Source organism: Sturnus vulgaris, chromosome 9, assembly GCF_052056855.1.
Source record: "Sturnus vulgaris isolate bStuVul1 chromosome 9, bStuVul1.hap1, whole genome shotgun sequence".
NCBI classification, from domain to species: domain Eukaryota; kingdom Metazoa; phylum Chordata; class Aves; order Passeriformes; family Sturnidae; genus Sturnus; species Sturnus vulgaris.
The window spans coordinates 13,690,660-13,718,522 of NC_142251.1; the positions used below are offsets into that span (position 1 = coordinate 13,690,660).

General features: G+C 37.5%; 1 protein-coding gene across 26 annotated transcripts in view; it reads left to right on the forward strand.

The window, feature by feature from the left end:
• Positions 1–27,863, forward strand: part of ADGRL2 (adhesion G protein-coupled receptor L2) — a 384,989-nt gene that overhangs the window by 326,993 nt on the left and 30,133 nt on the right. For 20 of the 26 annotated variants that reach the window (XM_088169882.1, XM_088169883.1, XM_088169885.1 and 17 more), the window contains 7 exons: positions 7,389–7,498; positions 12,147–12,161; positions 13,101–13,901; positions 21,682–21,978; positions 22,517–22,620; positions 23,457–23,642; positions 25,243–25,281. In XM_088169882.1, the coding sequence (XP_088026008.1) occupies positions 7,389–7,498; positions 12,147–12,161; positions 13,101–13,901; positions 21,682–21,978; positions 22,517–22,620; positions 23,457–23,642; positions 25,243–25,281 (1,552 nt within the window). The remainder of the gene's footprint in view (positions 1–7,388; positions 7,499–12,146; positions 12,162–13,100; positions 13,902–21,681; positions 21,979–22,516; positions 22,621–23,456; positions 23,643–25,242; positions 25,282–27,863) is intronic. The other 6 variants (XM_088169887.1, XM_088169867.1, XM_014872191.2 and 3 more) reach the window with 1 other exon arrangement.

Consider the following 27,863-nt stretch of genomic DNA (forward strand, 5'->3'; position numbering starts at 1 on the left):
GTTAGGGGTTTGGGTTTGCAGCTATGCAGACCTCACCAGGAGATTGTTCCATTTACTTTGCACACCTCATTGCATCTTTGATACTTAGTTTTACTGTCCTTGATTTACAGCCATCGCCTCACAAACTGATTGGTCTAGTTGGCCTTTGGTATATGTGGTAGAAAGCAGTAGAGATAGAAAAGTGGGATTATAAAAGCATCTAAAATACCAAGAGAAAGCAGGAGTTATGTATTACTCTGGAATCCACTTTTTCTTTTTCCTTTTTAATTTTTTTGCTCTCCGTGTTTTATCTGATGCTCCAGTTTCAGGTCAATGATAACCCCATAATAATAGCATTTACACCAATAAGAAAAGTATTAGAACAAGGATGAACTGTAACAGGAAAAACTATTTCTGATAGCTTAGATGCGAGTAAGTGAGAAGATTCCTCATTTTAAGAGTGACTGCTTTGAACTTAGAGACATGAATTCTAAAAGGCAAATGGGTCATAACTAAATGTATTAAAGTTGTAAGAAGAGGTTGAAAGCAAGAAATACAGTTAAATTACTTTGCCATACAAATCTGATACACATTCATTGATAATGAATCAGGCTGGATAATTCTAAGAAAAGGCCTGTGGGAGTTGCATATTTTATGCTGTGTTTTATTGTCTATTTGGAGGTTTTATGCTTAATGCGTACCCTTAGACTCCCACAAGATTACACCGTATAAAGAAAGCACAATTAAATATTATTGCAATTTTTTATTGGGCAAATGGAAACAAGGTTATGGTGCATCTTCTCTTACAATATTAATTATACACTATTTAGCTTCCTTATATGTGTTTACTTGGTAATTAGGAAGATTCAACAAATCATCAATATTATATTTTAAAAGAAAAGAGAAGGAAAAATACTCTCTCTTTTTTTTTTTCCCCCCAAATATTTTTCATCCAAATCCCCCAGATTTATTACTGTAATGGTCACATTGCCAAGTGCATAGAAAATCCCGGGGCTGGTTCATGAATTTTCAAACCAAGCTGTAGGTTGCCTCACTGCTTTAGCAGTCATAGGTGAGTCACCAATATCTAGACACAGCTCTTATGGCCAAATTCTGCTATCATACCTGCTCATGTATCTCCTTTTTTCTTTTAGATAATGAAAACTATCAAGTACAGCTCACTAAATCCATTTTCTCTTTGAGCTCAGTAAAATAGGTGCTATTTCCTTTTTGTATGCTCCTTCCCCTATAATAATTTTGGGGCTTCTAACTTAAAAATAATTTTTAGAATGTCTTACAAGTGAATAAGCAACGTTTTCAGTGTGTCTTCCTGGGTTTTAAAAGGCCATTCCCAGGATTACATATCTGTCCTTAGGGGCGTGTGGCTCTGTGGGATGTGTGCCCTCATTCATCCTGCAGGGGAAGGGCTGGACAATCCTCCTTCAAATCCAGGCTTTACAGGAAGGCTAGATTTTCTCAGCAGGTCTTTTTTTCCAGGCTTTGGTTAGGCTCAAATTGCTAACTCATTAGGTCTCAGTACATAATAATGTATGGCTTGTGAGGTGAATTTGAAACTCAGAATTTAAATATATTCCTTGAAATTTATCTACTGTGGCACATCTTTATGCATACTTACGTATAAAAACACGCCTAAAATAAATTCTCTGTTCTCTATTTTACATGTGAGTTTTGTAATAAAACATAGGATTTAAGTAATACCTGACATCTTCATACATATGTGACTTTGCATTTAATGAAAGCAGCAGAGGTTTAGTGAATATGCATAAAAATGCAAAACCACATCTCACGTGGCAATTGTAGACCATTAGGAATACAGCTGTAAAGACAGCTACTTACTCTGGGTAACGAGGTTCAGGAATTTTTCAGTGTAAGTCATCACATGAAGTGCATCCATCCCATATTCCCACATCTTTTCACTCAGACTGCAGCTCACCCAGGGTGAATAAGGAACAAGAAGACCATATGGAGTATGTGGTGCTACAACTCGGAGTTTACGTGCCTCAAGTGGTGTTTAAGCAGGTTGCTGCAGGCGATATGCAGGAACATGCCATCATGCTGGCTTTAAAGTATTTAATCAATATGCTGAAAGAGAAATAGCATCAGAACTGACTTGAAAGTTCAAAATATAACAAGATAATTTTTTAATGTATCAACAATGTTAGTAAAAATTAATTTTACTTACTAAATGTGAGTTTATATTGTATCTTTTTTTTTAATAGTGAATTACATGTGACTGTTTCCTGTGTTTGCATTTCACTTTATTTAAGGAAACACTGCATTCACACAAATACAGCATTAGGAATACCCAAAATTATTTTGATAATTTTTTTCTGGCTATACATTAATCCATATAATTTTCAAAGTAGCATGGTGTTTCTTTTATGTTACTATCTTTGTCAAAATTGTGTATTCAAAACAAAAGTATTTGAAGGATAAATTGCAATGTGAGCATTATTTCATACATACGTTATTTCATACATACATTATTTTTGCAACTGCAGGAGCCACTTGTGAAGGATCTATTTGTATCTTTCTGTGTCAGATGTGACTTGCTCACAGTCAGCTCTTCCCTCAGTCAGTTGGGTTGATCCATGTACTGCTAATGTCTTTCCAGAATCTGTTTCTCAGATCCCAGTGCTTCACTTTCTGGTCCAGTCATGATACACTGTGTTTTTCATTTTAATGCTGGAGTATTTGTTCAAGTCCATAGATTGTGCGTTTTTAATCTTCCTTAGAACAATGGTGAATAATGGCCCTTGGCAGGAGATAATGAAATTTTCTTAATTTATATTTTCAAGCAGAAGCTTCAATTGAAAATGGCATCCTATGGCCTGCAGACATAGCTCTAGTGCAAGTTTCAGGGGAGCTGTAATAATAAAGCAGTGCTAGCAGTGACGAGGAATGATAGGACAGTGAAGAAGCAATTTAAGAAAGAAAAGAGAATGTACCAAAGCTTTATTGTAGCATATCTAATGATCTGCTGAAGATTCCCAGTAGCTTTGGGAGCATGACAGGAGAAACTAATGTTATCTTGCCAAAACAGAAGCCCCTGCTTAATCAGCAGAACAAGATTATTGATTAAAACACCTCTCACAATAGATTGCACATGGAATCTCATCTTCATACATTGCACATGAAAAAGTGCAATAATAAGCATAAGGTAATAATAATAATAATAAAAAAAAAAGCAAAAGTAATTTGTTGGGAATTGTACAAGTCAAGATTAGAGTTGAAATGCAAACAAATTATCATGGAAAATACAGCTGTCCTTATAGCTGAGCAGAGAGGATGGATGCAGCAGGGACAGGGCTACATCATGAGCAGAAGATAATAACAGCCCTGCTGGAGCTGCTTTACTTTCCTTTTTCTTTCTGTATTCATCTGAAATGTGAAGGGCCATTCCTCATTTGCACAGTCTTCTTCCTGAGGTGAAAGGAGTTCAGACATTCTACTGTAACTGTTAATTAAACACTCCATTTGATTTTTAGATTACTCTAAGTGATGCATGTGCATTATGAAGATGTAACCTTTCTTCATTCATACTAAAATACAGAAGAAACGAGTGTCAGAGTACACAATTGCTCCTTGCATTCATGACAATAGTGGTAATTCCTGCATCTCCCCTTGCAAAACTGTTGTCGCTGCTCACACAAGAACTTGAATTATCATTCTTTCATTACTACAGTTAGTCCTTTCCTACCTAGCATTTAAAATTTAATTAATTCATTACCTTTCCTAAATTAACTGTTGCTGAGTTTAAAAAGACTTCTTGGCTGATCTGCTGTATTTTGTTGAAAATGACAAAGTCATTTCGTCATAAATCTTTGTGAACATTGTGAATTCTTGAGTGTGAAGAGATTTCTCAGTATGCAATCATAGGAATTCTAAGACTGTACATAACCCCCTGAAAATGTCTGTATTTTAACATATGCTGGGGAAGCATGCAGTTATGTAGATTGCTTAATGGCATTTAAAACCAAGAGAGAACTTAAACATTAGATTACAAACACTGAAACACCAAAGCATTTGTTATTGTCTTCTTAAATTTGCAAAATTGGTGTCTAAGCCAATTTTGCAAATTCCAAGGCACTTTATTTCTACAGTAGTCTTGTTTTGGAGAATCCTGTGACACAACTGGTGTTTGCTCATTACAAAAAGGAATGGGTCACCAGATTTAAGGTTTTAACAATGCAGCATCTTCTTCTTTCAAGCACAGTGTTTCTAAGTGTAAAGGTTTCTTAAAATTACGAATTTCTGCTAGGGCAGTGATGATTTAGCTTGATAATTTGTAGCCATGTAGGATAATCTGCTGTTTAGTGCTATTTTGTGGAGAGTGGAGTCTCTTTTATACAATATGCCAGAGCATTTGGGCTTCTTGTCTTTAAGAAGCTCAACTGAAACCCTTGCCACTTGTTAACACTTTTTTCAGACATTAGCAGAAGTATAGGCCAATAGCTAACAGAGAAGTATCCCTGGTTTTACAGAGAAAAACAGGGCAGCAGACAGAAGGCTTTAATTTATCCAGAGAACAAATCACAGTATTGTGAATTACTTGTCTCAGAATTATCTCTACAAAATTCACTTATTCTTCATTTCTTCTCTGTAACCCATGAATTAGGATTGACAGCTGCTCTAGTTGCTGTTGGTTTTTCTTAAAATTCTCACTCTAATGGAAATATGACTTCTAAATATGTAAAGAAAGCTACCTGAATGTCAGCTTTTTAAACTGAATATCCTAACCAAGTGTATTTAATTTGAAATCTTAGAAGTGTATGTAAGCTACTCAGATTTTATAAAATACAGCCAACAGTGAGCAAAATTAGTGATTTGAATGTGCAAACCTTCAACTTAAAGCACAAATACATTATTCATGTAGTTATTCAAGTAATTCCACTTCTTGGGGAAGTGCTGGTGGGTCTGGTAGCACTGTTGTATACTGCAGCAGTGGGCATAACTCATTGTTTTGTAACTGGGGTCTTGGGTTTGGCCAAGAGTTTTTAGAGTGTCATCAATTTCCTGTAAACACCACTCAATGCCTGAAGTTTGACTCTGACACTTACCGTACAAAGAAAAAACCTGCATTTTCTTCTGAATTATAATTACACATCCTTTTGATAAAACCTAGCATGAAGTTCTTCTCAGTTTCCTGGCATTATGAATCTTTTACTGGCAGAAAATGAAACTGAAGAAAACAACTTTTCACAGGGAAATTAGTCTATCTCTTCCTCACTGCCAAATATGACCTTGGTTAACTTCATTCTCAAGCAATTTCTCCCAACACTACTCGTTTTATTTTGTAACAAATAAATAATTCTGTCTTAATTGCTGCTCATTTGAGTATAAAATAAAATTTTCATACAGCTCAAAGCTGTGGAAACCATCATACTGAATGATGCACTAGGAGAAGTCTTGTAGGAATTACTTTGGCTTCAGCATAAGGTTTTTGCTAAAGAAACACAAATTTAAAGAAATTTGTTACAAAATATTACGTCCTAGATTTTTTCATGCTGGTTAGTGTACTTGAGGTGTGGCATGAAAAAAACCCTGTATTGGGGATATTTCAGAGAGGCCTGTGAGATTTAGGGCCACATTGCTTTCTCCTGCTTCTACAGCCTCCATCTACAGCACACACACCAAAGCAGCACTTTGTCCTCCCTGGGAGGGGCTGTGTGAATGTGTGAATGAATGAGTACAGTGGTTGTCTCAGCAAGCTGGGTGCACATTTCACCACTTCAGCCTGGCTCTGAAGGCACTGGATGTGTCAGAGTCGTTCCAGACTCTCTAGCATCCTGTATGAGCTCCTGCAGTGACTGACTGTGCCCTTGGGATGGGAGTGGGGCAGCATTATTTGTGCAATAGCTATTCAGGGGACCTGGCTTTGCTCTCTGGAAAAGGTGGCAGGTGAATTCTTCACCATCCATCTGTATCCATGGTTGTGTATATACAGAAATCCCTGACTATTTCCAATTAGTTCTTCAATTATGAGGCTTATGGGGGTAGAAATAAGCAACTAAGAGGAAAAATAAGAGAAGGGTTAACTGATGGAATCAGAGAGCTTTTGTTTCTGAGTTTGCTCAGCAGAGAGGCACAGCATGTCCTGAGTGGCTCTGTGCTAGTTTGATTACTATATAAAAAAGGAAGTCATGTATATTAGAGTTCTGTGAATGTGTTTGCTCTACCTTTTATGAGGTAGCATGAATATTCTAATACCTGTTGGCGCTGTGCAGCTGTGGAAAGCCACTGATACAAGCAGATTATTTTAGCTTGGGTAATGTGGTGTTCAGGGATTATGGGAAGAAGTAGAGCAATAGAGAAGTTGATGTACAGCTGGAGTCAAAGGCTAGTCTATTACTTAAGTTCAGACTTCTGTTATTCAGTTTGCTGACAAACAAAGCTAACCCCTAAGAAGATCAGCCAAGTTCTTTCCCTTTTAGTCACCATACTCCCTGACCTTCTCTTTTTTTCCTTCCTCTTCCTTGTGACTGTTTTCCCATATTACATTTTGGCCATCTCTTCAAGGTTAGATGATTGTTCACTTTTAACTTCCAAGCTATTTGATTTTTTGGGTTTTTTAGTTTTGTTCTGGAAAAAATAATAGTAGTCTAAAATAATTTATTATTATTATTATTACTACCCTTCAAAAACATTAAGGTCAGTAGATCCTCACAATTAGAGGCATTGTAATAAAGTTCTTATTTGTATCAAAATGCATTTTCTTTCATTGTTAAGCGAATAATTTTAATGTTTCAGTCTCCTCAAAAATACGTCTGAATTAATTTTCTTGCAGTTCTTCTTTTTAACTGTTTTTTTATTTCATCAAATGGTCAATCTTTACTGCTTCCTGCAGCCTAACAGAGGAAGCTTAGAGTCCACCAACTGCTCCTAAAATAATTAAAATGGAAATGCTAATGTTCATTGTCTACAATAGGTCTTCCAACCAAAATAATTTCCTTGAATCACAAGAAAAATCTCTCTGAGATGTAAAACCATTCAGCAGGATGTATGTCTGTAAAGATGGAAGGTATCACTCAGTGTTGTTATTGTACAGTATTCAAAATTGCACATTTTTTCAATCATATTGTCTTTGCATTTTGTTTTCATTTTATTGAACAGTATCAAATCAGCATAAACCTGGTACTTGATATAGCTATCTCTAACAGTGGGGACAGTTAAGATAGCATTGATCTCCAAATTCAAAAGTATAAAGTCTGAACTAAAATATTGTCCTGTAGCCTTCTTTTGGACTTTGGCTAATTAGTATTAATGAACTTTGTTGTCTTATGGATTGAACTGCCCAAGTGTGAAGAGAGTTAGCACTGAATGTAGTCCTTTAGTATGAGCTAAATGTAATTTTAAGTTAATTAACTTGCTTTCTTTTCCCATTACAGGTGCAACAACCGAACACAGTGTATAGTAGTTACTGGGTCAGATGTGTTTCCTGATCCTTGTCCTGGAACATACAAATATCTAGAAGTTCAGTATGAATGTGTTCCTTACAGTAAGTATAATCTTTTTATTCTTGCTCACTTCCTCTGGCCCTCACAATTGAAACTAGAGTGCTGTTACATGGAAAAGAAGCATATGTTTATGGCCCATGGACCCATTATGCATGCAAAGCACTTGCAGACTAGGGCCTCCAATTAGCTTCACAAAGTGTGGAAGGAAGCCATGGTGTGATGCTGGCCAAGTGTCTGTCTGTGTTCTTAAGTGTTTGGCTTTTAAGGCTACTGTTTTTCCAGAAAACAAACTCAAATTAGCTATTCAATAGGCCAGATAGAAATTTGTACTTTTGCCCGCAACCAGTTGCTGACAAATTGGCTTGGCTCACAGACTTGCAAAGCAGGAATTGACTTCAATTTTAATCATGATCTATTTGAAAGGCTACCTGCTGCTGTGGTGACTTTGGGTGCACAGCAAAACCCAGCACTGATATTCAGAGGCAAGTGACCCAGTTGGGGGACATTGTAAAAGGATTTTGTGCTTCGTTATAAATGAACGCAGAGTCAGAGTGAATAATTGATTAATAAGGTACTCACACTGTGTTCTTTAAAAGCAAAGGGGAAAAGAGTGAGAAAGAAATGTTTGCTTTTAATTTAAAGACAAAATATAAGCCTTGAATCAGCTACCAAAACAGAGTTTTTCACTGAAAACAGAGTAAATAGTGAAATCATGATGAGATAAAAAAATGTGAAGTTATGGCTGCTTCAGCAGTTTTCTACAATATTCTTTATAATGACAAAGTTCAGTAGCTTTAGACATACTTCTTATTTCCTTGCAATAATTAATGTTTTTTTTTTATTGACATGTATGCATGTTCATGAAAGTTCTGCAGATTCGACACTTTTAACTGGTTTTGCTTTCTTGTAAGGTCATTCTTTGCAGTGACTTCTCTCTCGTCCCATAGCTCAACAGAGAAATAGCTGTGCTTGCAATGGAATTTGAGCAGTGCACTGATCATTCCCTTGAGTTATTATTAGGTGTGAATTTCTTGATCTGCAGTAATCCTTAACCAAAGTCGTATTTTCTGTTGGTACAGGAAACAGGCCAAGTCTGAGATGCAAAAACACTGTGGTGACAGTATATATCGAAAAAGGAAGGAAATGAGTTCTGGCATAAGCAAAGCTATGTCAAAACTGTCCATACTGTTTCCTGAAAATTTAGAATTCTGAAACTGAAATACTACTCTGTACTGCTTCACTACACTGAACCTTCAATGTTGTTAAAGGCCAAGCACAGATCATCTGTTTTTTCTTCATTTCTGCTGTGTCATTGTGAAATGGTTGCTTGCTGACTTTTTTCCCTGTACCATTTGTAGGTTTGGAAGCCTACTGCTAACAGTGATCCCTAGTGCCATTCCTCCTGTGTGTAGTATTGGTGGCTTGTTGTAACTGTTCTTCTTGTGCCACTTTTGAGGAGTAATGTCTTACCCCAATCTAACCAAAGTTTTGTTCCACAAAGACTACTTCTGCTTTAGCACTGTTTTCATTCCCAAATTCTCAGAAAGTGAGCAGTGCATCTGATTCCAAAATCTGAGGTCAGTCAAGTGACAAGAAGTTACTTTTCCAGTTCCAGTAGGCTAGCTCATAGAGGAAAAAATGTAATGCAAATAATGTTCAAACATAATTTCTTATGCTGTTTTAGGAAGAGAAGTGTGGATATGTTCTACTGATTGGGTATTGCAATCTCCAGGAATCTTTTCTTTTCCAGTTTCAGAAGTATAGTGACACAGCGCGGCCTACCCTGTACTCTAACTTGTAGTGACTTTAATTTTAAAGTGTTTATTTTTGTTTACTGTCAGTTGCATTGGCCTACCCTTTGAACTCTGTAATTCTGTGTCTATCATAATTCAGGATTCTGGATACTTTCCTGTTTTTCAAAGTCTATAAGTTTTGGAGTTTGTCAACTGCAGCATGTACAGTGATGACACTACCCAATTCCAGAACTGTAAGAGGCATCACCTGCCATTACCAGCAGTCATCTAAAAGATTGCCTGTTACTAAAATGAGTTTTGAAGATTGATTTCAAATCACATTGTGCTTCAGTAGCCATTTTGATTGTTAACTCTCTTTTCTCCCTGTCCCACAAAGCCTATCCTGTTATTTTTCCAAGACTCTTTTTTTGATGCCTGGCAAACTCCAGTTATCGAGTCTAAATTTTATTTCCTTACTTGTTCCAGAGCTCTTTATCTAAATGTACAGAATAGATTTGCAAACGGCAGCTGTCTCAGTGTAAGAGACTTCTTGGGAAGGTAGGATAAGCTATTGTGGGCCTAGGAAGGGAGGAGTTTAGTGACCACAGCACTTCTAACCAAAATTCATTTATTTCATTAATTTCATCTTCAGTTACTGTAAGACTGCAAAATTTTCAGTACTCACTGTGGTAGCTTTCCATCCATGAGAGATGACAAAAAGCAATCATAATAGGTTTTGTGGTGAAAGGTGAGAGTTCTTACGCACTGGAGTTGCTGTCACCCTTGTACAAAATGCAGTTTATGAGCTCCTCTGTGTCTTGCTGGCCTCCAGAAATATGTGGCTGCTTTGCTTATTTGAAAGTACTTCATTTTGCAAGTTTAATTAAGTTTGAAAGTACTTAATAAATGCTTCTTTTTTTTGCATCTCAAAGTGCAAACGAAAAACAAAAAACAAAACAGCAAAACAACTTTTCAGATACTCAGTCGGATCTCCAACAAAAATTCCAGACAAATTTGATAGACATTGCTTTGTCCTGAAATAATAAGAGTGTTATTGATTAAATTACAAAGAGATTGAGAGTACTATACTTGACATTTCTCTCACTTATGCTGCATGATGTTTGTTGGCACTTTGACTAACAGAAGTCAGCCCTTTTATAAAGAAGAACATCAAAAGTGCCATTTTGTGTATCTGTGCATTTTTATTTTAAGCCTATTTTGGACTTAGGAATCCAATAGAAAACATTTTAAAGTGTTTTATTCTCTCTCTGTATGTATTGATTGGACTTTGCAGCATTTGTTTATTTCAATAAGCCCATCTGTCCCTGAAAAATGTACAGCTGTACACTAGTGCATGCAGAGCAGACATGCCAGTAATGATTTTAGTTATCCCTATCTTTTTCCCCGACTCCTATTGCTAATTCTAAGCAGGTACAGTATCAATATTGCTCTTTGGTGAGAAATAAGCACATGCATAGAAGTTCACAAACAGAATCGTCTGAAAGTCATTAATACTAATGGTGAAACCCAAGAATTCACCTCAGAATACATCTTCTGTTTACTCGGATAAATCCAGAATTACAAATTACAGAAAAATGAGTATTTTACCTAAAGATGTATAACAGTACAAAGGCTAGGAAAACTACTGCTCATTTTGAAAATATTGACCCCCTCCGGTTCCCCTGTAAAGTTGTGGAATTGTTTCCTGAAGAAACACAAGATCAGATCAGCCAGTATCATTCTCAAAATAATGATATGTAATTTTATTAAATGAAACTGAAAATCCAAAACTTTATATGGAACATACAAAGGCATTCTTCAGGATAATACTGTAACACTGAAAATGTAATAGCTGTGCAAATAGTTTTGATACGCTTCCCTGGTATCAGCAGCTACTGTTACACAGATTGGTACATCTGTCATTTTCCAGGTCATTTTATGAAACCAAGGGAGCATACTTCAAAGGCCACAGAGTATATGAAATAGGTTTTATTGCAAATAATTATTGGGAAGCTATTTACTAGCTGGGCTTCAGCTATATATCTTTCTGCAACTTCCTTAAAACTTCCTGAGGGAAAAATTGCTATGGTAATATAACTTCGTTAATTGGGTTTGGTTTATGTCTTCCATGTATGGTGGCAGGGTGGATGTTTGTTTTAAACACAATATGGCTGTCCTTGCATACCAGCTTGCTGTTTCGGGCTTAATCGATGATGCTGGAGAATATCTGAATGAGCTAATTGTTATTTTTTTCTTCTCTTTTCCCTTGCTTACTGTGCTTTTGCTTCTTTTTTCTAGATGTTCTTGCTTATTCCTTCTAGTCCGATTTTGCAGTTATAGACTAAGAAGTGGCAAAAGTTCTCAAGATTAACATTCAGGAAAACAAATAAAATAAAGCCTAAGGAGAGCCTAAGGGTGCAAGCTGCTTTCTTTACAAGAAAGAAAAGCAGGGAAATGTCTGGTGCAAAGATGGGGAGGTTTAATAATCACATTTGCAAACCTATAGAGTTAATATACTGAATTTTGCATTTCTAATTATCAATTAATATAGTATGTATATGTGCACTTGCACATATATGATAAATTAATATGTTGCTTAAAAACCAACTTGATTAGCATTATGCTTTTAGAAGAAGAAGAGTGTATATAGCATGTATTAGTAAAGTAATTCATTATTTATTCAGGTTCACTAAGTGAAACTACATGCCAACATATCTGTATTCCCTCCTTAATCTACTAAAATGATTGATCCATGTTCATTTGTGTAACCGTAGAATCTCTCTCCTGCTAGGTTATCCTGTTGTCTGTTTCTCTTTATCCAATATAGTGCAGTTCTTATTCTCCCTATATATAGCGTCTGTTACTAATTTAATCTTTTAGACTAATAGTCAATTTATGTTAATCTTCTTTCTTTTTTCCTTGCACTTTTTTATTTTTCTTCCGATGCTTAAAATAGAAGTGGAGCAAAAAGGTAAATAACGTATACAGTCCAAACCCCAGCTCCTTGTTATGTGCCTTATGGATGTTAACCTCTTCCCTTCCCCTCCCCACAACACTCTTATATTATGATAATCAGCAGGATCTCATAAGTACACCTCATAAAGAAGTCGACTGTTTGCAATAAAGTGACTTGGCTGCTTAAAGTAGGTGGCGGGGTATAGTGTCTGAAGTACTTGGGCTGGAGGGAAGACTCCCTTGCTTTTTTCTCTCCCTTTCTCTTTGTCTTTCTTTCCCTTTCTCTCACCCTTGGGTAAATTCTTGTTAATCAAGTGTCATCTTGCCTGGCTTCCAGAACCCTCTCCATAGCATGCCATGGTTACAGGGTTTCCTGGTCTGTTTCATTCATTGCTTTGGTTGTGTTTTGTTTTCTCTGCTCCTAATTGCTTTCTCTATATACCTGATGATTTGTTTTGTTCCTTTATTTTTAATCGAGGCACCTCCTTTTTCAGCCTCACCACTTCTTAAAGTTCTAAACAAGTTGATGCGATTTTTTTTGGACTGAAATGACCTAGCACACTGCTGCACACCAGTTAAAAGCTCTGGAGCGTTAATGTGTACTCACTAAAAGTCTGAAACGAAAATGCAAGAGTAGCTCTACATTTTCAGCTGTCTGTGTATGCCATTGAGCCTTGGTCTGTACTAGTGAAAACAGTTCCCGTCCACTTTCCATACTGGTACAGCAAGATCATGGTAACTTTAAGAAAAGTGGATGATAAAGGGTGATAATTGCATTAATTATAACATAAGGTATAATCTAGTGCCAATTAAATTGATTTTTTTTTTCTTCCTGACACAGTCATTATGATTTACCTACCTTTTTGTTTTTTTCTTTTTTTTTTTTTTAATTGTTTATTATGAGACGGTCTTAATTTGACGTAATTCTTGTTTTACTTCTCTCTGTGACTGTTAGTTTTTGTTTGCCCGGGGACGTTGAAAGCAATTGTGGACTCACCGTATTTATATGAAGCTGAACAAAAAGCAGGTGCTTGGTGCAAAGATCCTCTCCAGGCTGCAGATAAAATATACTTCATGCCATGGACTCCGTACCGCACGGATACTTTGATAGAATATGCTTCTCTAGAGGACTTCCAGAACGGACGCCAGCAGACCACATACAAGCTCCCAAACCGAGTGGATGGCACTGGATTTGTAGTGTATGATGGCGCTGTCTTTTTTAACAAGGAAAGGACTCGGAACATAGTAAAATTTGACTTGAGGACTAGAATTAAGAGTGGGGAGGCCATAATCAATTATGCTAATTACCATGACACCTCTCCATACCGATGGGGAGGAAAGACTGATATTGACTTGGCAGTTGATGAAAATGGCTTGTGGGTAATTTATGCTACGGAACAAAACAACGGGATGATAGTAATTAGCCAGCTGAACCCCTACACTCTGCGCTTCGAAGCCACCTGGGAAACCACCTACGACAAGCGGGCAGCATCCAATGCTTTCATGATATGTGGTGTCCTGTACGTGGTGCGCTCGGTGTATCAGGACAATGAGAGTGAGACTGGCAGGAACGCCATCGATTACATCTACAACACCAGGCTGAGCAGAGGCGAGCATGTGGACATTCCTTTTCCCAACCAGTACCAGTACATTGCTGCAGTGGATTACAACCCCAGAGACAACCAGCTGTATGTATGGAATAACAACTTCATTCTGCGATACTCCTTGGAGTTTGGCCCACCTGATCCTGCCCAAGGTAAGAATTTCTTTTTTTTTTCTCATTTTTTATCTCTTAGTGTTTCCATTCAGGGAAATAAGTTACAATATTTTCGGTCTTAGATTTAGCTCATGGCAGAAAGGCAAGGAAGGGGTTTTTGTCTGCACTGTGCTGAACAGTATTACAGTGGTGCAAGACAAATTTGCAGAACCTGTTATGAGAAATAGAATTTATTTGGTTTACAAGCTCATGCTTTTCTTTGGATCTTTTATTTTTTTCTTTTTTTTTTCTTTTTTAAATACAAATGTGTAGCTTTTCTGTGTTTGGAGAATTATTTACTTTATACCATCAGACAGTTTGACTCTGATAGCTAAACTGAGTTGGAGTTGCTTCATGCTGGGCCAGAAGCCTGTTCCCATCCGCTCGGTGTTACCTGCCTTCTGAATTGATTACAGCATACACGCAGACCTTTTAACTTCTTGGCGCCAGCAGTAGAGAGCAGTGTGTGCTGGGAGGTCCCAGAGGAGAGGTATGGGGTTAATGTGCAATACCAAGCATAAGTATTTTTCCATAGCCTTATTTTCACAGTTTCTAATGTCAGGTTGGACAAGATTGTCTGACATCTTTTTAGTGGATTTCTCAGTAAGCCCCTTACAAATGCATTGCAGCTCTCTAGAAGTCAGTACTGCTTCCTAAAAGAAAAGATACTAACTGTCAGAAGGGAGAAGAAAAACTGAGGTCTTTAGGTGTCAGAAATCTCTAAAAATGACATGAATAGGCACAACCCCATATTAACATGTACAGAGGAGAGTAAATACCAGGGGAAATGCTCTGTGGCAGAAGATGTATGCAGCAAAAGCTGCTTTAGCAATGAAGGTAATACTTCACTTCTCTCATCTAACTGCTATGCATGTTTAGCAGTCGTTTTTTCTACTTCAAGAAAGGAGTAATAATGGCTTCTCCACATGAAAAGTAGCTGTCCTACTTCAGCAAAGCTGATTCATGCACAGCAGTGCAAACTGTAATATGCACACAATTATAGCAAGACACATATAGCTTTTTGCAGGCAGCAGAACAGGGTGGTGTAGAACCAATACTGACCTCCAAAGCCATAAGTGATCTGTCCAGTATTCTGCAGACCACCATGGCAATACCTGGCCAGGCTCAGGCAGGTTCCAGGTGTTTGGGGAACTGGCCAGCTTTGCTCTCTCTACATCGAGCAAGTCCATTCCTCAGGGAGACTTTGGGACTGCTCTTAGCAGAGAGATAAACCACCTATGTAATTAAAAAAAAAAATTAAAGCTTTTATTGTCATACATTCTCATGTATGCCACTTTTCATTCAGTTCAACTGAGACAAAGATGCATTTTAAATTCTCCAAAGCTTTAAGAGTAAGAGGAGAAAATGGAGGTGCAGGCTCTAAGTAGCTTTTGCAGTTCATGCAGCTGCTGTGAATGTGAAAAAAGCTAATCTTTAAGTCATTGCATAGAAGGAAACGTGTAAAGGAAAAGCGGGGGTAGAAAAGGCTTGATGGAATCCTTCCTTCACTTTAGTAAACCTCCAAAGGTCTCCAGTAGGACATTTCATAATGTTTTTATTCTGAGAGAGTCATCAAGATCCTAAGTTATAGTGTATGTGCTGGCCACATCCCATCTGCTGTCAAAACCGGATTTGGGCATCCACCAGCACCCTTTTCTCTTCCTGGATCCCTTGCTGGAATGCAAGGCAGGAGCAGAAATGATTTATTCCAACCAGACCTAGGCGAGAATGGGTCCAGGGCACACTGCAGGGTGCTTGCCTCTCCTCAGCTATTTGCCCATTCATCTATGAAGACAGAAAAGAAATACTTGAGTAAGTTATGAGTTTGGGTTTTAAATGCATTAGGACATCAGTAAATATATTTTGATTCTGGTCTTTTTAAAATATAGAAACCAAATGAAGACACTCAGTTTATTTGAGCATGTGATGCATATATTCACACACAGTATTTTCCTTAGATAAAACCAGTACCCAATATTTTAATTTTGTATGGGTATGTACGTTGCAGATCTAAGAATATGTTTCAGGTCATTTCCTCTTTTGCCTAAGCCAATTGCCTGTAGTTAGAAACAACTAAATGAAAGGAAAAAATATCTAACATAATTGTCCTTGAGATGTACTGCTATAAAAGTAAGGAGAAACTCTTTATGGTATCTACTTCTATATTTATTTCTGTTATATTTCCAGTTCCTCTTTGTTTCAGCATAAATTCTGTATAAATTGCATCTCAGTCCTCCGACTGTTATATAAAGGATCCATATGTGTAATACACATTTGGATTTTTATCTCATATAGAATTAGATCAACTTTTAAGCATGCTTGATGAAGGGCATTTTCGTGCTTTTATTCTAATTTGGTTTGGGGTTTTTGTGATCAACTCCAATTTTTTAATCATCTACTCATCAACAAAGGAGTTACGATAACATTCTGTAAGTCACCTAACACAAGAACTTTCTTTTAGTGTCCTTTGCAACAGTACTTTAATATCAAGTATTTAATGGTGTCACAAGGTCAGTGTCTCAAAATTGGAAGTCATGGCCCTTTCTTTTCGAATGGTTAACTTGGGACCATTGTGGAAAACTCAGTAATCTCTGTTCCCTCCGTTGCCAAGTGAGACATAATGATAGATAAGACACACACTGATTTTTAGGCTTTTTTCTATATATCTGTCTTGGCTATTAGTTTTTGTCTACACCACAATGTCCAGCTAAAAGTGCTTCAAAACCACCAGTCTTTCTTCTTACATGAAAGATGAATTTGTCATACTTGAGTTGCACTTTCCCTTCAAATTTGCTCCCAGGGCCACAACTTGTCCTGAAATCCATGTCCTGAAACTCATGGCTTTGTTTTCTGTTGTCTCATTCATTTTTACACCTCCCTGTTGAAATCTCTGAAATACCACTGTAATTAACTAAATGTTAACCTTGTTCTTGCTGCAAAACTACACCATTTTCTCTTCTTGCAACTTTTCCTGTATCCTTATTTTCTTAATCTTCAGGAGAAACTCTACAGATTCCTAAAACTGTAGATGCTGGAGACAGACTACTGCTTCAGTACTCAGATAATGGGGTCTGCTGCCCTTAGAACTCCTCCTTTCACCTCATTCTTTTTATGTTATTTTTCTTCTTGTCTTGGAAATTATAGTACACAGATGTATCACAGAATGATGGAAAGATCATTAAGTCCAACCATAAAGCTCACCCTGCTGAGTCCACCACTGAACCATGTCCCTGAGCTCCATGTCTGCACATCTGATGCTGGGCAAATGCCCCAAGTGCGTTTGGAAGGGGTCCTCCTGTTTCTGCAGTGCTTGTGTCTGCCAAGGTGGTACATTTGCAAGGTGTCTGCCAAGACATGCTACGTGTAAAACACTCAGCCTGCAGCTGGTGCATCTCTGGTAGAGATGTAGAAATGGTTTCCAGAGCTACAGCTGTCAAGTACCATTCAGATGTTGCAGAAGAGCATGTTTTCTAAGATTAAGTGTAAAAAGTATTTGAAAATCAAAACCTTAATTTAAAAATGAAATAAAATGCATCAGGCCTTGCAAAAAGCCACTGAAAAATTTGAGATAAACCAAAGTTTTTACATCCCTGGTAAATTTAGTGGATATATCCAGTTACATTCTTTCTACAGTAGGTACCAAGGGTCCAAATGAATCCTTGCTGGATCAGGAATTTTTAAAGGAATTTTAAGTTAAAAGACCAGGAAGAATGAGGGAATTTTCCCTCTAAAAAGTGAATATGAGCATGTCATTGTAAGGTTTCCTTGGTAACAAAAAGAAGATAAATCCTTTTGTTCTGTGTTAGTGCATTAGGGAGAGATTTCATCTACATTCATCCCAATTTGTGCTAACTGTTTAAACTGAAGTTGTCTCCCCTTTTGTGCCTTGATACCCATCATTAAGTATTATTGGATCACTGCAGGAAGAGATGGATGTTGTGAATGTGGACAGAGCAGAAACTTGGAGAGTAGCATCTCCAAGGGCTTGAAGTAATGGGAAACTAGTGCAACACCAAGAATCTACTAAAAAGTCACGCAGTAAATTAAGTAAATTGTGTCTGTACTAGTATATTAAATCCGGCAGACTGCAGATGAATGAAAGAGTGGTTGTACAAGTATGGGGACCAGATAGCATAATTTGTCACCACAGGTATTTTGCTAATTTTTTTTGTCACATGTGTTATAATTTTCAAGGTATAAATTTATAAATGGCTATGTAAACATTTCACTTTCAATTGAATGGGATTTGTCAGGGTCAATAGAGTACTGGCTAACATAATAGCTGGAGTCACCTATAGGTAATTAAGTGACTCTTAGCACCTTCCCTGCTATTCACTGAAGCATGAAAGTACAGAGCAGTAATAAGCAGGAGGCAGGAAAATTGTGATTTGCACAGATTTCTGATCTCTGTTGCTTTACATAGCACCTCCATATATGACACCTTTTGAGAATAAAGGTGGGCCCATAGATTTTCATGTGTCTGAATAAATTGAAATACCTGACCTATAAGAATATATATTTAACTGAAAAATCCATGCATCTGATTTCTCAAATGACCTGGATGCCAAAAGGGAGAATGCAACCATTTTCAGAAGTGGCACATCATTTGGGCATTACAATTAACACATTGTTAATCTAAGGTTAGAGTTGTATTTTGGGTGGGGATATTTTTGATTTGGCTTGGTTTAGATTTTTTTTTCAACCTTATTTTATGCCTGCCTAGAATAGAAACCTGTTGGCAAGGAATACTAGATAGCTTGTGTGCCTTCTCTAGATCTGCTTTTCACTGTTAGTTGGGAAAAGAAAGTTACTATTCCCCTGCTGTCCTACAGCAATTGTGTTAAGTTTTTTATAGACATCACACTGCTAAACAGGTGTTAAGTTTTACTCCAGTGGTGTCTTCATTTTTAGCAACAGATAGGATACATAAATGTTTAAATCAGATGTTAGGAACTGCATGAAACAAATGTAAATGAATCACACCTCAATTTGAGTCTTTGTATTTACTTATTGCTTTTTCTCCTATTTTCTTAATTTTAATGACTGTCTTCAGCTGATGATAAGAAGAACCTATTCTTAATAAAACAAGGAGGCAGAAGAGGTTTCAGTTTTCTCCTCAGCATATCAAGCCTAGTCAAAAAGTCAAAATAAAATCTGACATTGTAAAAGTGGCTTTTTTGGAGTTGGACAAAAACTACATATCTTCACCCCTGCTGCTTAGAACAATAGGTTAATAACTTTGACATGGAGTTTGTTCTTCTTCTCAGTTGCAGGCTATTAATCATCACTGCCATTATCTTGTATTGGCAAAGTGCTCTGCAAGGCAGAGCCTGCAGATGCCACCGTCCTCAGCTCTGAGAACGAGACACATCAGGTGGTGGCAGCTGTCATGTGTCTTCTTGCAGCTCAGGAGAATGGCCCAGCAGATTAAGTTCCCACAGGTCATTAAAGGAAAAATGACCTGTCTTCTAAAAGCTGGATATATTCCTTGAAGTGATGTGTTTGGTTGTTTCTTATTTTTCAACCACCTTCTTTCCCAGACTTCCAGCACTGTCTGAAGTTTCCTGGTGCATTCTTAAATATGCTGACTTCTTTTTGAAAATTGATTAAAGAGAAAAATTCTGAGAAGTTATCTGCAATTTATTCCAGTTTTTTTGAGAGAGATGGTTTAAAGTCTTTCTCTTACAATGTGAGATTACTAATATATTTCTAAGTATATAGTACTACCATGCTATGAAGATCATTTTTGAATCATGGGTGATAGGCTTCGAAATTGGTTTTAGTGGATAGCGTGAAAATTGTACTAACTAAAGTTGTGTAATGACAGCAGAATTATTCTAGCTCAGGGTGCAACACCAAATATGTTCTGAAAATTGTTTCCTCACCGCTGAACTTCGAAGTGTTTTATGAATTCTGACACTGATATTTTGCTCCCGAGACAAAACTGTCCTAAACATTACAGGGTTTGAGTAGTAATTGCAATAATGCTAATTCACATTTTGATGTTTAAATATGTATTAATTAGCAGAGTGTATTAGGGGATGGATTGTAATAATTGGTTGTCCCCTGCATCATTCTCCATCCCCACGAGCTCCCTGTTCCCGAGGACCTGATTCAGCAGGCCTTGCCTGACACTTGTGCCAGTGATTGCAAATGCTCTTGACAAATGTTAATTGGGGAAGCACTAGAAGGCTGGATGCATTGTAATCAAAAGCAAATTAGAGCAGTTTCACAAGATGTCAGGCAAGCACTTGCAGAACAGATCTGAGGGTTTCAATAGTGGCTGGCTACACCACAAGTTCAGCACAATTACACAGGCTGTGTTCAAGCAGCCAATGATGAGACTGAAGACAGCTCTGCAGAAGTTTGTGAGCAGGAGAGAGATGAGAGGCACATCTTTGCCTTTAGTCTTGAAAAACAGATCATAATGCTCAAAACTTCACCCTAAATTAATGTGAAAAAAAATATATTTTGAACTTCTAATATAAGTGAAACAATTGAAAAAGGGTTTTGAGAAAATTGTTATTTGCCATACTGCTGACATTTAATATTATGCAAAACACTAACTTACAAAACAACTGCTGAAAAAAAGTGAGACTGCTCTTCTTTTTGTTTTATTTTATTTATGATTTAGTTTAGAGAAGCTGCATTGTCCTGAAAGTCAGAGTTCAAGAGCCTAGCAGAACAACAAAAAAAGAGAAAGAAAGAAGCCAAAAATATTTTTCATGAGCTTATTTGTTCTCAGCACAAGCGTCTATACTTTTCTGTGCCTGGGAAGCATTTTGAACTCTAATGAATATTTGGAAATAATGATAACTGTGGCAGTTGCTTTGCTCACTTGCATTGTTTCTCAATATACATGTGAAGGTGTTGCACAGCCATTCCAGACCCCACTAGCATTAACTTATGTTATCTCTCCAAAGTCTAAGAACCCTGGCATGGCTTGGGCTGTACCTCAGCAGCTCCAGCCATGAGTTCCTGCCGTGGGTCAGTGGCAGGAGCAGCTGCACATCCCGAGCAGGAGGGATTTGGCCTAAGCCCGTCCTGGTGTTTCATAAAAGATGAAAACTCACTCCTTGCCACTGGCTTGCAGGAATTGTGTCTTCATACCTGCTTTATCAAAAAAGGATATTAAGGCCCCAAATGTTCAAAGAGGAGAGTGCCATGTACCTGGTGAGTGCTGCCTCTGTTTGGAGCTATTCAGGCTTGCAGCTCTTTCAAGCAGAATGACTGCTGGGCAGGAAGATGTTATCTAAATTATTGCTCTGGAAGGTGTGTACTGGGTGACTTAGTTTTGGGGTCTGTTTTTCAAAAATATTCTCGTTAGTTACAGCCTGCTGCCTTTGTTGTTAGAGCTGGACTACATTGTTCACGGCACACTGATTCAAATGATTCCATCTATTGAGTTGTTCCTGCTGCAAATGTGATTAAGTAATCTTTAATTGCTCTGAGCGTGTTTGTTATGTACTGATAACTCACTAGTATGCCTTTCAGCTTTTAGAAATGTAACTATCAATTTTTATTACAGAAGAGATTCTTTGGTGAATGTGCTGAAACATCATAACAGTATGCGCTGAGAGTAAAAAAAACATACAACCCAAAAAAAGTGTCAAAATTATATCTTGAGCACCCAGAATAGCAGAGAGAGTTATATTAAGATAAAGGAAAGGAGACACCAGAGAATCCTTGAAAGCTACATAAATAACTTTTAAATAACTTTTTTTTACATACAATTCTGAAGTAATTTACTTTATTATTACTCTGATTTTTCCCTGTGCAGTGCCTACCACAGCAGTGACAATAACTTCTTCAGCAGAGCTTTACAAAACCACAGTGTCAACCACTAGCACTACGTCACAGAGGGGTCCCATAAGCACAACATCAGCTGGAGGAACAAAGGAAGGAAGCAGAGGACCCAAACCACCGCCACCCATTTCCACAACCAAAATTCCTCCCGTGACAAGTTTCTTCCCTTTGCCAGAAAGATTCTGTGAACCGACTGAGGCCAGGGGGATTAGCTGGCCTCAAACACAAAGAGGAATGATGGTTGAACGCCCTTGCCCCAAAGGAACACGAGGTATTGCCTTTAAAAATATAATCTTGATTTCAAGCAGACATTTCAAAAGCAATATGCAGCTCTCTCATGAGGAATATTTTTTTTAATCTCAGGCTGTCTGTCACATGATTTTTTGTTACCCAGAGAGTGCAGTATCTACAGGCAATGGTCAAGTTATAATCTGCAAACGTCATTTGAGCAGAGCCACAGAATTACCTTGCACTTGCACTTTTGTGAATCCAGGTCAAATTTTAGGGCATTGCTTGAGGACTGTTGTGAAATATGCTTACAGCTGCCTTTCTCATTATGAACTCCCCTCTGGACGGGCTCCAGGAAAAATCAAGGGCTTTTTGTTTGTTTGCAGAAAACGTCTGGTACTTTTCACTGACTTTTTTTATTGCTCTTTGTAATCTACATTATTTCCTTACGTTTTTGTCAATTATTGTCAAGCACTGCCATTAGCAGCATTCAGAATTGAATGTTGTTTAGGAGCACAGTGTAGCCAATTTCCTGACTGCGTGCAGAAAAATTTCACTCTAGTTTTCTACATCTGTTGTAGGAACTGCCTCGTATCTCTGCGTGGTCTTAACGGGAATGTGGAACCCCAAAGGCCCTGATCTTAGCAACTGTACCTCACACTGGGTAAATCAGCTGGCTCAGAAGGTTGGTTGAAACCTTTTAATCTGGCATACACTGGTGATTAAAGATTTTAACTTCGAGCATTAATATTTCAGTTTGTTGAAGTTGTCTTTATTACTCTGTGTTCATTAAAAGTAGGAGTTGTGTGTACTCCATGTGCAAAGCACAGGCCAGCAGTTGGGTTCTTATGTGTGCTTTAGTATGCCCTCTCTAAATTCTTATGTTGAATTTGTGATTACAGGCCCTCATCATTATTTAAAACAAAGTAGCTTTGATTGTTTTCAAAAACCAAAAGCAATATTTGCTTTAAAAAATCAAATACTGTACAACACACAGCAAAATTCGTGGTATACAGCAAGGGGTTTTTTTTGTTCAGTAAAACTTACCCTGTTATAGATTTTTGTCTGAGTGCATTGATAACAGTATGATTAGACCACAGAACCATTTTCTGTGTTTTCCTTCCCTACTGAGATTTACAAAGTTTATGAAAACTGGATAATTTGTTGTCAGTACAAGGCTACTTGACTTTCAAATGCCTCAAGCACTGGTATGAACAAACAGATTTTTTACTGTCTGATAATGGCAGTAAAATAAAAGTGAGGATGAATAGAAGATCGAGCCCAAAAGTCCCACTCAGATTTCTGGTTTTGATGGCTATAAAGAACTGCTTTTGTGTGTCACGGATCTAAGAACCTTTAATCTTCTGAGATAAAGAGAACGTTATTGGTCTCAATTAGTTACAGATTTCAATGTATGTGCAAATGGTTATTTCACCACAACAAAGGTACACAGGGAATTGGAATTAGGAGCCGCAAGCAGAACAAGGGACCCTGCTGAGATAATATAAACTGTCATTTCAGATCAGAAGTGGAGAAAATGCTGCTAGTCTGGCCAATGAACTGGCTAAACACACCAAAGGACCGGTCTTTGCTGGCGATGTTAGCTCCTCAGTGAGGCTGATGGAACAGCTCGTGGACATTTTGGATGCTCAGCTTCAGGAGCTACGGCCCAGTGAAAAAGACTCTGCTGGAAGGAGTTATAACAAGGTACACACCTCCCATCACTTCCTCCTGCTGGATAACAATTGCTCTTGGGTTGGGTATTTTTTTTCCTTTCAGAAATATTAATCTGTACTTTGTTCCTGCATGCGTATAGTTCTGGAATAAGCATATGAGAGAAAACAGCAGTAAATACACAGCGGAAAGTTGTAATTACCTTCTTTAGGGAATAAGATATAATTCACAATAGCTGACTGGTCCTAAAATAATAGCTGTGTCCCATATTAAAATCTGGAATGCATTATAACTAGTGTGAGGGAAATGAATATTAGCTCTTAGAAATTCTGTAACAAATCAGCGTGTTTATCCAGTGATCCTTTTAACCCTGAACATGTAATAAAATCAGTAGAATTCTGTATAGGTGCAGGGTTTTATTTTAATCCAACTTCCTGCAGAATAATAGCACTTTCTTAGACTTCTAAAGACACCAACATGACTTATAATTGATCTTTATAAAAATGCCTTACTACACATATCTAAAACGTGAATTAATGTTTTCTCTGGAAACATGTTCCAAGAAACATTTCAGAGAAAATGTGTCTTTGTGGTTTAAATACAAATTACAGTGTTATTACCTTTCCTCTTTTTCTCAGAGGAAATGCTGTATTTCTCAGCCTCTTCCTTGCATGAGCCTAGTCAGCAAGCCACAAATGAAATATTTTTTCATTCTCCTTTGGAGAGAGAAAGATCCATGCACTTCTCTGTTATTTTGGCAATAGTTTTATTTACAGTCCCTTGATGCCCTTAAAATAATTTTCCCAGAGACCGATCAAGTGCCCACACACGGATTTTTTCCTTTGACCTTTTCATACAAATCCCACCATTTGGGCAAAAGATACCCACACACCTGAGCAAAGGTTGCTGTGCTACTTTTGGCTGGGGTAGAATTAATTTTCTTCACAGTGGCTAGGATGGGCCTATGTTTTGGATTTATGCTGAAATATATCTTCCGTATCTTCGAAAATATAAAGTTGTTTTTGTTAATGCTGAGCAGCACTTTCACAGCATTTTCTTCTTTTCGTACTCCTGCACTGACAAGGAATTTGGGAGTACATGGGAATTTGGGAGGGGTATTCCAGACCGTGTGACATCATATTCAGCATATAAAGCTGGTGGGAATTAGGAAGAAGTGGGAGAATTTAAAGTTATGGTGTCTATCTTCCCAAGTAATCATTACATGTTACTTGGCTTGGCTTTGCTGGGAATGGCTGAACACCTGCCTACCCATGGGAAGCAGTGAATTAATTCCCTGCTTTATTTTATTTTCATGCATGGCTTTTGTTTTACCTATTGAACTGTGTTTATCTCAGCTCATGGATTTTCTCAGTTTTGCCCTTGTAATTCTTTCCCCAGTCCTGCTGGTGAGCAAGTGGCTGTGTGGTACTAGGTTGCCAGCTGGGCTTAAACCACAGTTGGGAAAATCATTTCCTGTGTGATGTTCTTTTTTAGTCATCATGGACAGAAACTAGATTAATGTCCAGGCTATCATTCAAAACCAGGATTTGAAACACCAGAGTATTTTTTTTTCTCTTTCTGAAGTTTTCCAGAATCTTTCTAACTTCTGATTTTCTTTCTCCTTATTAAAAAGCTCCAAAAACGAGAGAAGACGTGCAGGGCTTACCTTAAGGTATATCTCCTGTGCTGTCACCCTGCTTTCTCCCTGCTTCAGCAACCTGCCACGCTTTATCATCTTGCTGCATGATCCTATGTATTTCAGTCTTTGATAAATGTGTATTGTGCCCCATATCAACTTTACAAATGTTGGCTTTGCACAGGTATAACACTAAGAAAAAAAAAAATCAAAGTTCATACCTCTTGTACCTTAACTTGTTCAAAACTAAAAGAGCAGAAGGGATTATTATCTGAATTGGAAGTAATATCTCTCTTGTTAAAAATTTTGGGTAGGGGTAAAAACTTGCAGCTCAAAGCAATGAGTTCACCTTGGTAGAATTTTATATCAAAGACTGTTTAGAGTTAATTTGCTTGCGAGAAAAATGTAATTATATAGCTTGCTTTGTGTGTATTCTTATGCCTAGTAAAATCACTCTTTCTTACAGTTTTAAGAATTGTTACAATTCAGTGACTTGAGGATACAATGCAAAGACAAACATTTCTCTAAGTTCACTAGTAAAATGTCTGCCACGTGTCCCATTAACCAGGCTGTATAGTAGGCGTGTAACACATTGCTCCCTGATTTCCAGTTCCTTTCATCAGCTGTAGAAAGGTTGCCTGTAGTGGCCAGCTCCTTTTCTGCAGTACAATGCCAGTAATGCCACCTTGCACCTATGAAGGGGAGAAAAAAGTTCTAGAACAGACATGTCTGGCTCTGAAAGATTTTATTGCACATTTTTTCAAAGCTTCTTTTAAAATACTGATTTTTACTTGTACCCTCTGAGATTAAATGTAAGAATTGTTTTTGGAAAGAATTTTGAAATACTTTAGAACAGAATAAAAAAAAATCAGACTCTCACTGAAAAGAGATTTCTCTGTACAGGTCACTTCTGTTTTTTATCCTAAAGTCCTGAAAGTGGATGGGAGATGTCCAGTTATACAGAAATTTGAGAAAAAAAGATAAAGATCTGGAGAGAAATTCACTTCTCAAGTAATAAAAATTGTAATAGGTTTTTATTAGAAAATATTCTTCAGTAGTGAAGGATAATCCAGCAGATGTGGTCTGGGTAGAGTGGGTTTTTCTGCTTCCTTTTCATTGGTAAACAGGATGATGAGAACAGAAACAGGGCTGCTCCAACAGCTATGTTGTCACAGGGGCTGTGGGGTTTTTCCCACCCATTTGCCTCTGTCTGAGAGGAGAAGCACTTCAGAAATACGACTGGGCAGGTGATGATTTTCCACAAGGAAAATGCAGAGTTAGGTTATCCCATAATAAAGGAAAAGCACGTGGTATCTATGAATGCATACTGTCAGTGCTATATGGCAATACATGAGAAACCAGAGCAGAACTTTAATTTCCAACTGGTGTCATTCTCTGTAGGTCTCAAATGGGCTTCTTTGCTTAGATAAGACTAATAAACCTCTTGAAATTACAAATCAAAAGCTGACTTACACTATGCAAATGAAGCAAGTTCCCACTTTGTGACAGAGAATTCATTTGTACCTCAGATTAGAGGCTCCAATCTGTATTTCTTAGTGACTAATGAATCTGGCCTCTGCAGACCAATTTTTGTTCCACTCTAGTTAATGGCTGCAGCAGTATCAGTGTGAGCATTTTGACTATTCTGTCTCCCATTAGAGAAAGAAAAAAGGCTTTAATGCCACTTCGAAGTATCTTCCACCTGCCAGGAAGGTCATGGTGGCTCACAATGCAGACAGAAAGAGGATATTAAAATGGATTAGGCTAATTAATCTTGCTCTGACAATAGCCTTGACCAAGTTTTCCCATTCGTTTGTTTGCACAATATAGTACTCCAGACTGACATCTTTCTGTTTGTATAATGTGTTCTGTTTCCATTTCCAGTGCTTTTAAATTGATCAAACAAATTATATATATGCTTAATGACACATTAGGAATAGGTAAATGGGACAGAGTAAACAGGGTGTTGCAGCAGTGCCTGGTGTGCTCAATGCACAGCACACTCAGTGCACAGCAATGTTATGCATTAATGTAAAAGCCTGCCTTCAATTGATTACCTGATTACTCTGATTGGATTATTTTGTAAAATAATGTAATCATGTCACTGAATTACTCTTCTTCCTTATTTATTATTACCTTATATGCAGCTCAGTGAACCTTAAAGCATGATGATAGAGTTGTTACAAGTAAAACTTTTAAAAATAGCAGCATTTATTCAGCTTTACAGTTTTGCCATCACTGATAACAGGAACGGTCAGTGGACATCTTGTTTGCTCTATTGATTTCCTTTTCTGACTGACCTTTGTGCAGGAATGGGAGTTGGTAATCCTTCTAAGTATCTATGAACAGGTACAGGAACAGGAGGGGGAGTAAGAGTGGCCAGAGCTAATTTATATCCAGCTTCATTTCATGCCTCCTGTAATAAAGAAGGCGTGTTTGTCATAGACAAGTAGTTTATAGTGCCATGGCTGCACTAGTGGGGCTCAGTTTCCAGAGGAGTGTTATTGTCATTTTAGCCTAAACTGCAGAGTGCTAATTTTGGCGTTAGTATTTTTAAATAGAAGTTATACATTTTGACATTAAGATGAAAACTTCAGGCAAGACTTCTGGCATTTATT